Source organism: Carex rostrata, chromosome 21, assembly GCF_964058835.1.
Source record: "Carex rostrata chromosome 21, lpCarRost1.2, whole genome shotgun sequence".
NCBI lineage: Eukaryota > Viridiplantae > Streptophyta > Magnoliopsida > Poales > Cyperaceae > Carex > Carex rostrata.
Genome location: NC_135938.1, coordinates 5,845,551 through 5,857,414, shown reverse-complemented (window position 1 = coordinate 5,857,414; position 11,864 = coordinate 5,845,551). Strand labels below are relative to the sequence as shown.

General features: G+C 34.7%; 1 protein-coding gene across 1 annotated transcript; it reads right to left on the bottom strand.

Moving 5' to 3' along the window:
- Nucleotides 1-1,788: 1,788 nt before the first annotated feature.
- On the bottom strand, nt 1,789-10,981 carry LOC144573151 (xylan glycosyltransferase MUCI21-like). The gene is made up of 5 exons (XM_078322851.1): nt 10,378-10,981; nt 10,188-10,286; nt 9,907-10,076; nt 9,379-9,796; nt 1,789-2,845 (listed from the first exon to the last, which is right to left on the bottom strand). The coding sequence occupies exons 1-5, from the start codon at nt 10,571-10,573 to the stop codon at nt 2,121-2,123; spliced, it is 1,608 nt and encodes a 535-aa protein (XP_078178977.1). The 5' UTR covers nt 10,574-10,981; the 3' UTR covers nt 1,789-2,120.
- Nucleotides 10,982-11,864: the final 883 nt, after the last annotated feature.

Below are 11,864 nucleotides of genomic sequence, written 5' to 3'. Positions count from 1 at the left end.
CGAGAACTACACATATCACAAGTGTCACATTTCCTTGCAAGTCAAATTGATCAAGTCGAAAAGTCCATAGTTGCCTCGTTTGTTCTCTCAATTCAAGAGAACTGTATATTTTCTCATAATTGACCAGAAATTTTCCTTTCCCAAATGCTGTAGTAATGACGACTAATGACTAATGTATCAGTCATCATCCTTGCAGTTTCTTTAAACAATATTGAGAAGACAACACTAGCCCAGTCCTAGGAAATTTCTAGAGGACTCAGAAAATTAATTTTACAAGGTTGATTAGGAAATTTCTAGAAGAGAGCATCATAGTCATGAAATTAACTTCAGCTAGGTTGGTTAGGAAACTTCTATAATTATTGATATTTTAATGGATTCCAGAGAACTCTATTATAAGTATAAATAGGGGGTCTTGGTCATCCAAGCAAAAAAGCAAGCTAAATATGAGAGTAAGAGAGAAATCAAGTAGAGTGTGTTGTAGTAGTTTGGAGATGTAGGATAACATAAGTAGTAAAGGTGTAATCTCGAAGGTTTCATAATTGAATAGTAGAGTTGTATTGCAAAGAGATAAATAAAAAATTGTTTTATAGTGTATCACTCTCTATAGTCTATACTCAACAAACAACCATTTGTCATCCTTTTTTCCAGTACACGTGTTCCCTCAAATCCTACTTCATACCTGTAAAAAAGGATTTCAATAGTTAGAATATCAGGTTTTAACTTTTAATATTCTGATCAAGACTACCAAAATATTCTGATAAAGAGAACTAATATCATTTGTCATCTCTTCCAGCCGAGAAAACATTCCATTTTTTATATACACACATGCCACTTTCCTAACCAAACTTTCCTAGAGAGAGACTTTTAACCTTTCTGTTAGCCATGTCCATCTTATACAAAATCTCAAGATATGTGTAGACCTCCAGCATGGCAACTGCAGTTGAGGGATGTACATTCATTTTTTGGGATAGGAGAGCCTTGTATGCTTTCTCCATCCTTACAACAAGTCCACCTACCGCAAACCCGTTGTATGTAGTTTCGTCAGGGTGACAGCCTACTGACTCCATGCTTTGCACACACTTTGACATTTTATTTTTCAGCAAACATTTTGTGCGCACCATAAGGCCGAATGAGTCCCTGAAATTCATCTACCCCTTATTGGGCCGGGCCTCATATAAACTTATCCATTTATAAATTACGCCTAAATGGTAACCCATTTTACACTTATATCATGTGCACTGTTTAAAAAGATTATTCTCAAACTACGGTATTGTTGGTATAACTGTATAACAAAAGTACAAAACCAATAAGATAATTTGGTAGAAGCGGCCAGCACATAAGAGGATAGGACCTAAATCGTTATCCGATTGACCTCCTAGCGGCACACACTTCTATTGATCCTTTTCTATCAATCCGTTTAAAATAGACCCGATATTATATTTTTTTTATTTTTTTTTTTGCTCACAACAAACCCATAGGCAAAATTACAACATATATCATACTCCTTTCTCCCTACTACAATTACTCAGAAATCAGAAGTCAGAACCCATAAAAAAAGTTTGCAAAAATAAGGGAAAAGTATAACATTAGGCCCACCCATATGCTCTTCCTAATTTTGCTAAACTACCTGCGCTATCATATTACTCTCTATTAATAGAAGTACAATCAAAATCCTGATAAACCTTTAAAAGACCCGATATTACTTGAAAGATGTAAACGGTAAACCATAACGCAAGGATACAACACAAGGACACCAAGCAAAATAGATAAATACCAAGAAGCATAAGGTTAGACCATTAATTAATTTGCACTGACGTGTAAAGATTATTCCTGAACAATAAGCATTTTTTTTTTTCACTACAGAAGGAAAACCCATGAACTGCTCCACATCCTATAATTGCCCCATTAAATAAAAAAAGAAAGAATCAACTCTATTTACAGGCCTCCCTCCCATACATCTGCGGAACAACAACTGCCGAGAAAAAAAAGGAAAATTAAAAACGCTCGCTTTCTATCGGAAAACACATGAAAACAATACAAGAGAAAAAAAATCCTATGGAACAACAAATGAATACTCATTAACAACCTAAATACACCTATTTACGCGACAGCCGCAGCAATCATGCCTTGGCTTCACCTGTCATCTCTCGAATGCACCTACTTTGCATGACATGCTCATGCGCCTCTTGCAATAATTTACCGAACCTCCTGACATCCACCTTCACATTTTGATTATCCATATACACCTTTTTCATTTCCCACCACCCCTTTTTTGTCACCACACTTGGGTCGACCAAAACCGGGTCATCGGGTTCATAGTCCTTTGAAAGAGAGCTCTCCTCAGTTGTCACCTTATACTCCATGTACTCTAACCCTAGCCTTTTTGCCGGTTCGCCGTAGAAATTCTCGGCCGCCCAGTCAAGCCCAAGCGGCACAATCTGGATCAGTACTGAACCAGGTCGCATCATCAGGAAATGGGTCATTGCCGCACCGTGAACAGCCAACATCACATCAGCTGATGCAAGCGCCTCGTAAATCGTTACTAGAGGTGTGCCCATTTTAGCATTGAGGATTTGAACACTGAACCCAAATCTGTGGCATGTCTTCACCACCTCCTTGACATTTTGGAGCACACGTGTCTTTTTTCGAATGAAGAGTACAACTTTGAGGTTTCTTGTTGAGTTGGTTGAAATGGTGATCGTGCTTGCGTTTAAACAGTGCGAAGGGGGATTGAGGGGTTCAGCTTTTGTTATCTTTTGCGGCAGTGCAAGTTCATTAAACTGAAAGTCTGATTCGGAGCTCAGCCCGCGATGGAGTAGAGAGTGGAAATCCTTGATACTGTATCCTGTGATAAAATTAAGAAATGCAACTTAAAACATAATCACAAAATTGTGCAATTGATCAGTAAAATTATATTCAACAATAGAACTTTCTTGTTTAATTGGTTCATATTCTCAAAAGTTGCAGACAACCTTAGTGGTTGTAATTAATTTTGTTTCATGGAAAGTAATAAATTATGCACAGAGAGTACAAAGATATTCATTTATTCGTTTCTAAAACTAAGTGTGATGATATTTTTTCTTATGTCGTTGTGGGACAATACAGATAGTCTGGTACTTGGATTTTTAAATCCCCACTTCAAAAAAACATCATAATCAGATTTAATAGATTGCAATCCTTGGTTCTTTAGTGGGGGTGTCTTTTTCTTTAATTTATTCTGTCAAATCCTTGGCGTGCTGTCCACTGTCCCACAAGTTTATTGTTTGACCAATTTATTATGGGCGATAAATTGGAAGAGTTTGTTTAGGTAAAAGGCCCATGGGCTACAATATTTAACTAATAAGTTTGATCTTTTAATGTTCATCGGCCATAACTGCCTAGTGCTCCCCACCAAGGTTAGGGATGCCTCCAGTTCTAAAATAACTGGATATAGCTTTTTCTTTCCCATAAATGATTGTGACTGCACAGCTGTAATTATCTTTTTACTTCATGGACCGACAGAGAATCTAGCAACTTTTAAAAGAAAAAATAACACAAAGAGGTAAAAAAGAAAGGTACTTCATTCTAATAACGTGATGACCTCGGAATGGACAAACACTTTTAGTATAACTTTTGGAGTGAGTCTATGGTACTATGCATATCACGGGTTGTTACCGTGCTACGGCTCTATATTTGAGTTTTCAAATTCTAACGGTCGATCCGAACCATTCATCTTGTTCTCCATATTAATATGTGTTTGGAGACCAATTTTTACATTTTTTGAAAAAAAATTACTATTTTTTTAGATATTTAGAAAATCACTTGATTTGAAAATTCTGGACCATCCAAAAACAGTGATTTTCAATAAATCTAAAAAAATAGTAAAAAATTAAAAAAAAATGTAAAATTTGGTCTCCAAACACATATTAATATGGAGAACAAGATGAACGGTTCGGATCGACCGTTAGGATTTGAAAACTCGAATATAGAGCCGTAGCACAGTAACAAATCGTAATATGCATAGTACCATAGACTCACTCTAACTTTTGTTACAAAATACGCCTAGGGTTATAGACTGTTTATAGTAAACAATGTATAAAGCAGCATATCCTGTTCTTTTCCATTATCGAAGATAATATAACATATTTTTCATCTAATTAATCAAAGATAATATAATGTTAATATACCTGTAACATTTATAGTTAATTATTCAGATGGGATACAATTTATAGAGACACTCAACTATACAATGTATTAGTGCTAACTTATCTTGTTGACCGAGTCAAGCGTGGTTTGACCTATATATATTTGACAATGCTATTATCGAAGAGAGGATAATGTATTTTTAATAAGGTACAAATATGTTGTTCCCCACTATGATTTAAGTCAACGATTTATCTTATTGGACGGGACCAATAAAGAAAAACATTTTGAAATTTTCTAAAAGCGTATAAATGATTTATATATATAAGTGGACACCTGAATAAGTTGCTGCCAGATTAATTAGCCATCCTATCTGATAAGAGTGCATGGATGGATATTTAATCCATTTTCTATTTCTCTTTGTTAGGGGAGTTGCTTGCCCGATCAAAACCCATGGCTATATATTTCAATTAAAACAATTTCTGAAAAGGTAAAAAACTACTGCAGGAGCCTAACCTAGTTTAAATTGTAGGAGGTGAAGAAAAAAAATTCACTATTCATTTATTCAAAGATTAACTTCCTTATAATTTGAAGAGTAACAAATCAAATTCTTTCTCATTAATTTCCCAAGGGATATATCCAGTCTCCACACTACTGGATCTATTAGAAATTTTCAATTTTCAAATTAGGATACATTTAACTAGTTAGCACCTAGCACATGTGAGACTGGTACAGTGCTGGCACCGACACACAGATGATATGTTTAGCTAACCATACCGCAAGGATTATGGGACAAGGTTTAGTACAAAGTAAAATGGCTTTTGTGCCAGGAAATTGCCAGCTAAAAGGATCTTATGTGGACCACGACATGCTTTCAAGTAATTCCCATAAAATGACCACTTTATTATTAAAGTAACTGTGAACTACCAGTTTTAACTTTAGATGGGTTCTGCCCAAAAATTGCAATAGTTTGTGTAATTTGTAAATTGTAAATTTCAACAGTAATAAGGACTAGAAAGAAAATGACGATCTTTTCCAAGGACATGCAGATACAAATTATTAGATCTCATTTTCCAAAAGAAAACAATAATTTAAAACGGAAAACACAAGTATATAACCCTTATTTATGGAATCCCCGTTAATTTATTGCGAGCTGTCAAACAGCTAGCAGACATGTTGGGAAGTGAAACTCTTAAAAACTTGGCAACACAACGTGCACGTTGAAAGAGTGGACATGTTTTTATATTGGAAGTTTGGAACTACTACTCTATTTTGCCCCCTCAAAATAGAAAATAGAAAAGAATCAAGAGTGTTTGTGTTTGAACTAGTTAAACGAATAAGATTCAAATAACAAAATTTGAATCACATTAGTTCTAGGCGCTAAAATAATTTAATGAAGCGCGCACATGACTTAGACGCACCTAACATCCCAGATGTACAACAATTTTTTTTTTTTTTTTAACCTTATAACGCCCTTGAGAAAACGTTTTAAAAATATGCTTTTGCCAAAGTACTCACCAAAAGTACAACTCAATTGATCTAAAATTATGTTCATTAATATCAATACATGAATAGACATTTTATCACACGTACCTTTAAAATTAGTTTAGAAAAATGGACCATATCTAGGCCCCAAAAAAAGGTACTATTACTTGATGTAAATTTTGTAGCACAAAAAACAATCCTAACAACCTCAACGAAATTGTTTACTTTTTGTTGCAAATTATATGTTGGTTCCTCCACTTCACTTTCAGCAGTACTTTTTATTGCTACTTTGTTTGGAGGTTCTCGAGTAGATCTACTATGGAGAGAATTGGTACCATCAATGATACTATAATATTATTCACCTAAAAAGCAATGGTTTTCTTTGCATTTTTTCACATGGCCCCACCACGTGTAACTAATTGCGGACTACCACCACCGCCTAGATTTCTCAGACATTGCAGAGGCAATCCCCAATTTCTATTTCTATGGCACGTTATTTACATTTTGTGTGTGGCGAATAGTTTAAACTGTTCCACCCCAAATTACTAAATTGGGAGGTGCATGTGCACATTTGTGTTTTGATAAAATAACCCCACCGAATGAAATGAGGAAACACGTGAAACTTTTGTTACATAGCGAGAGGAGCTCGGAAAAGGCATCTGACAAGTGGATAAACATGTACATTATTTTACCAGTTCTTCATTCAAATTTAACGAACCAATTATTAAATGACAACTTTTCCCAATTCCAATGCAACCAGTGTAGTAGGGTACTTGAGGTTCTGATGGCGCAGAATTTTTTATTTATGTATCCGTTATAATTTATAAGAATTTGTTATTATCCAAAATTAAAAAGAAAAACAACAAAAATTTGACAAGACTATTAACTATTAATTAATGCAAAAGATAACCTAAATTGGAGGAGAAAAGCCTAGTGCATGCATGTAATCAATTAAATATTATTCAGACAATGTTGTGTTCACTATTAAATGTTGTTCAGACAATCCTACATCCTCAATTTCTTTGATGGACTAAACACATCTAATCAATTACTTTGATGGACTAAACGCACGAAATCAATTAAAAAATTGTGAATGCATGCATCCATTTAATCTAGCAATAGAACCGTAAATATTTAAAAAACTTAAATGTGTTTTATTTTGAGAATTAATGCTAGTGTCATTTTTTTTTAAATGCTAATGCTGTTTGTTTTTAAATCCGAGATAGACCTAATAAATTAAATGATGCTAGTGTGTGTGATGATCGCAGGACATTTACACTTTCGGGTTGTACATTCGTGCACATATACCAAAAAACGACTTGCCTCTTTTTACAAAAAAATATTGCCCGATATGAAATTTGTCAAAAAGACAAAACTTTTATTATAATTTCACTCCACAAATAGTAAGTTTACAGACAACTAGTATAATATACAAATTGTGATAATATATTAAGAAACATCGTTTTTTTTCCCCTGTTGGGTACTTTTTCAAACAAATTTTGTACTCTTTATTTTCAAAAGAAATAAAAATAACGCACTCTTCTTTGGACTCTATTTATAGGGCTACTATTTATCCATGCAAAAGAAAATGCACCGAAATGTACGCGAAATTCAGATTAAACAAAATACTAGATCAGAAGAGTAAATTATATCACATAAAATATTGTATTAAATGGTTATACTATAAAATAAGATTTATTCTCATAAAGCAGATAGTTAACTATAGATAGGCTTTCTTTTAGCAAAAATCTTTAACGGGATATTTTGCTGCTCGTATATTAATGACCCACATGGAGCCAATCACTCCAAATCTTGACCGTTAGGTGGTGAAATAAATACTCTTTTTATTGCAAAAGATATGGGTGGAATTGGAAAAGAAATTGGTGGGGCCGGCCACCCCTATATTATTTTGTCTCTCTGGCCAGTGGACCTATGATGGCATTCATAAATTGGACACGTGTCAATCAATGACTTCATTTAAGAGTCAAGACAGAGATGGAACACCTGTCAGAGAAAACTAAAGCCTCTTTCCCAACTCCTTCAAATTGCATGCATTCTATTCCAATCAAAACAGGAGAGTAACTTATGTCTTGAAAAATGGGCCCCAAATTTTTAACGGAAAAAAACAATTTCATAGGGATCGATATATTATGCTTCAGAGAGCAGAGAGAAGACAGCAGACAGCGACAGCACAAGGTAATCATCAAATACAACTGGAATTTTAAGCTTGTAAACTAAGATGCATGTATTATATAATAATAAGAGAAGAAAATAAACAAAAGGCCTACTAAACAAAGAAGGAATATCTTACTAAAATAATATCTTGGAGGCGGCTTGCTGATGCTTTTAGTGGAAGCCACAATTTGTTTTTCTTTTATTTTAATATACATTAACTATTGTAGGGTTCTCACTTCTCACACTGAAATATTTTTCTACTTGTAGCAGAGCCAGGGGGCACTATGAATTTTGGTAGGATTTTGACGAGGAAATGAAAAAAAAAATCCATTTTAAGTAACTAATGTTATATTATTTTATACCACCTCTAAATGAAGCTGCTTTGCAAAACTTTAAGCTGTCCATATGAAAAAAAAAAGAGGTACCTATTTGTGATAAATGTAATGTTTGGATGTAATTTTAATAGATTTCTAGATGGGATGTCTTTTTTCTGGATGGAGTTCATGCTGCTTACTAACCAATTTGTTTTTTAATAAACAAGTGTTGATGTTGATCTCTCCTGATTCTCTTCTAGTACAACAAACAAAGTAGTCTCTATGAGAAAGATTTATCTTTTTCCTCTATGTCAATTTCATAAAGAAAGCAACTGATGGACGAAGGCTGGCATTAAATTCATAAATAATACAACTGAAAATATATTACGACAAAATTAATACTTATTTGTTTAATCTGCAACTAAGATATACCATTTTAAGGAATGATCATGGATAAAGATTACAAAAGTGTTATCAGATATTTATTTATAAACTTCTAATTACCTGAAATTATGAAAATATTATGACCCGTTTTAGCTAATAAAATGTCAATTGCATGTAAAGCACATTTAATTGCAATTACACAGTGTCACCTCACAAAATTCTCCAATTTGTTAGAAGGCTGTTTTCATAGTATTATCTACATCTGTGTATGATCTCTCATTTCTTGATAATATTCAGATTTCTTCTACGATAAAATGTAAAGGTTCTCTTAAAAATTGTTGCAAGAATAACATTTGGTGGCTTGTCAATTCAGCTTTAAGTGATTTGAGATGCTTGAAATTGGAAGCCTTATCCAATCTCATGGACAAGACTAGAAGATGTGCCAACCTCACCAAAACTTAACTAAAACTGTATTTCTTATTAATAGTCATAAACCAATCATGTCATTTAAAATAGCAGAAAATAACAAATTTAGACATTCAAAAGAGCCGACCTACTCACTTATCTACTACGGTCATATAGCAGCTTTTATTAGTTTTTATTTGGAATTGCTGGCATTAAATTGACAGTTGAGTGAGTTTTACTGATAGTTATCTAATACAAGTCATGGATTAAAGGCTCCAACCTAGAAGTAGAATTTCTTCTAGAAGCACAAAAAGAAGTCAATCGAAAACTTTCTAACTTCTAATAATACGAATTGACCGGAACCTGACATTTTTAGCATAGAATGATTCAACGTTCTACATCTAATGCCCTGAACTTCCAAATAACTGGTAATATATTCTTTAATTAGTGGGTATTAGTTCAAATTATAATGCCAAATTAAAAATAAAATTACCTCCAGGCATCAATTGTGGATCGATAATCAACTCGCCATGGATCTTCATTCCAACAATCATTTCCTTGAAACAATGAACCCGTCGATCTTCTCTAAAGTCTACAATAGGATAGTTCGTCATCTGCTCCAGGACTCCCTGGTATTTCACACCCCACCACTTGTGATATTCCATCACCACAAAAACCACCTCCTTCTCGAAACGCTTTGATGTTATATACAGTGGTATTAACCCATCACTGAATTCATGGTACAAATTTCCTGTGTAACCACCAGTCGAGAAAACAATTGCTGGTACGTCGTGAACCACATCGCAAGTGTCAGCTGTCGTTTGGTCGGCCAGTAAAATGCTTGGGTTGATTGCTACTTCCCCGATTGAGTTCATTATACCTTCCTCAAACTTTCTTGTGTATGGTTTTATCTGAAAAGTTGGGTAAATTTAATGAAGTATAAGTATTACCGAATGGTGTAAGTAATTACTAAATTTAGAAGGGCTAAAAAGTGAATGGAAAAGTAAATTACTAATGGTACCTTTTCCGTTACAGCTTCTTGCTGAGCGCCATAGAGAAATATGTTAGCTGGATTAGAAGCCGGTTCAGTTCTTATATCGCCTCTTATATAACACAAATCCGTTCTGTAATGACTTCGATCACAACAAAGAATCCCTTCAATTGAATTTGAGTTTGTCTCATCTGTTTCTCCTAAAAAGCAAATGAAAGGAAAATCTTATTTAGTAATCTCATTTAATTCTTCAAATGCTACCCCCTATCCAAATTGGAATTGATCGAATTGACAAAAATTGATCAAATTACCATTGATTAGAGCTGAACAGGGGAGTGAGGCGAGACTCGGCTTCTCCCTTCTGGCTTGCAAATTGCGCGGATTCGAGAAATGTGTCTTTATCTCAGAATCTTTTACAAATAAAATGGCAATCAAATTCAATACTCAAACCAAATGAGCTAAATTGGGAATAAAAAAAAAAATTCAACAAACAATCGATACCTGATTCCGAGTGACGAATTATTGGAGAATTAGCTAATCTGAAAACCGAAGCAGCACTGTACAAGGCGAGTAGCAACAACAAAACAAGGCGGTGGATTGAGTGAGGTTTTCCTTCCTTTTCCAGTGGCAGTGAATTCGATTTTCTAAGAAAAGCGGGGCAGAGGGATTTGATTTTCCCCTTTTGGCGATGAAACATCTCTAGCAGGGGCAGCTGAGGGCAGCCCCGCCGCCTCCTCCTCTCCGTTTCTATCGCGTCTCAATCTTTCTCGAACGAAGTGAAATGGAGAGAGTGCGGCTGCGCTGTGCGATTAAAGAGGAATGGGCAAAAATGGAAATCTAAATTGGCGAGGTGAGAAAGGAAGACAAGTTCCAACTTAGAGAAATAGAAAACATCTCACATGAAAGACAGAGCAGAGGGAGGAAACATGGGATTGAGTGTGGTGCAGTTTTTCTTTCTTTCTCTTCAATTTATTATCATTAGAATTTTCAACACAGCAGCACCGTAACAACCGCTTATAATAGCGGAATGATTATATAGGCATGAGATGTTTGTTCCTCGGTTCCTCCTCGTAATTATTAAAGCTTGTATTTATTAAAGAGTAGCACTAGCGCACCTAGTAAAGCGGGTATTTATTTATCAAGTACTTTTTCTTTCCTAACCGCCCCTGCACTTTCTCAGTTTCTCTCTCAGGCTCGGGTGTTAATATATACATAGGAACCTGATACGGTGGCACGGTGCTACGTGTAGCATAGAGGCCCTCCGTGCAACGGTTCAATATTCGACTTTTTAAAATCCTAACGGTCGATCCGAACTGTTCATCTTGTTCTCAATATTAATATGTGTTTGGAGACCAAATTTTACATTTTTTGGAATTTGTTTACTATTTTTTTAGATTTATTGAAAATCGCTGTTTTTTTATGGTCCAGATTTGCTGAAAATAGCGATTTTCAATAAATCTAAAAAAATAGTAAACAAATTCCAAAAAATGTAAAATTTGGTCTCCAGACACATATTAATATGGAGAACAAGATGAACGGTTCGGATCGACCATTAGAATTTTGAAAAGTCGAATATTGAGCCGTTGCACGGAGGGCCTCTATGCTACGCGTAGCATGCTAACATATTCCTATATATATATATATATGAGTACGGCTAACGCGCTTCCTCTAGCATATGGGCCGAAATGCTTCTGGTGGAAATTTGAAATTTCAAAATCCAAAAAGTTGATCTGAACCGTTCATCTTCTTCTCCATATTAATATCTGCTTGGAGACCAAATTTTACATTTTTCTGAAATTTTTTACTATTTATTAAGCCACTTTGAAAATCGCTGATCCAATGGTTTTACTGTTTTGTTAAGCCACCGTTGGATCAGCGATTTTCATAGTGGCTTAATAAATAGTAAAAAATTTCAGAAAAATGTAAAATTTGGTCTCCAAGCAGATATTAATATGGAGAAGGAGATGAACGGTTCAGATCGACTTTTT

Bases quoted from the DNA above. Each gene is read 5' to 3' on its own strand.
- LOC144573151 (XM_078322851.1), bottom strand. From the start codon at position 10,573: ATGTTTCATCGCCAAAAGGGGAAAATCAAATCCCTCTGCCCCGCTTTT. The intron at 10,077-10,187 runs GTAATTTGATCA...TTTGCTTTTTAG, and splicing joins CTGTTCAGCTCTAATCAATG to GAGAAACAGATGAGACAAAC. The intron at 9,797-9,906 runs GTACCATTAGTA...CCAACTTTTCAG, and splicing joins AAGAAGCTGTAACGGAAAAG to ATAAAACCATACACAAGAAA.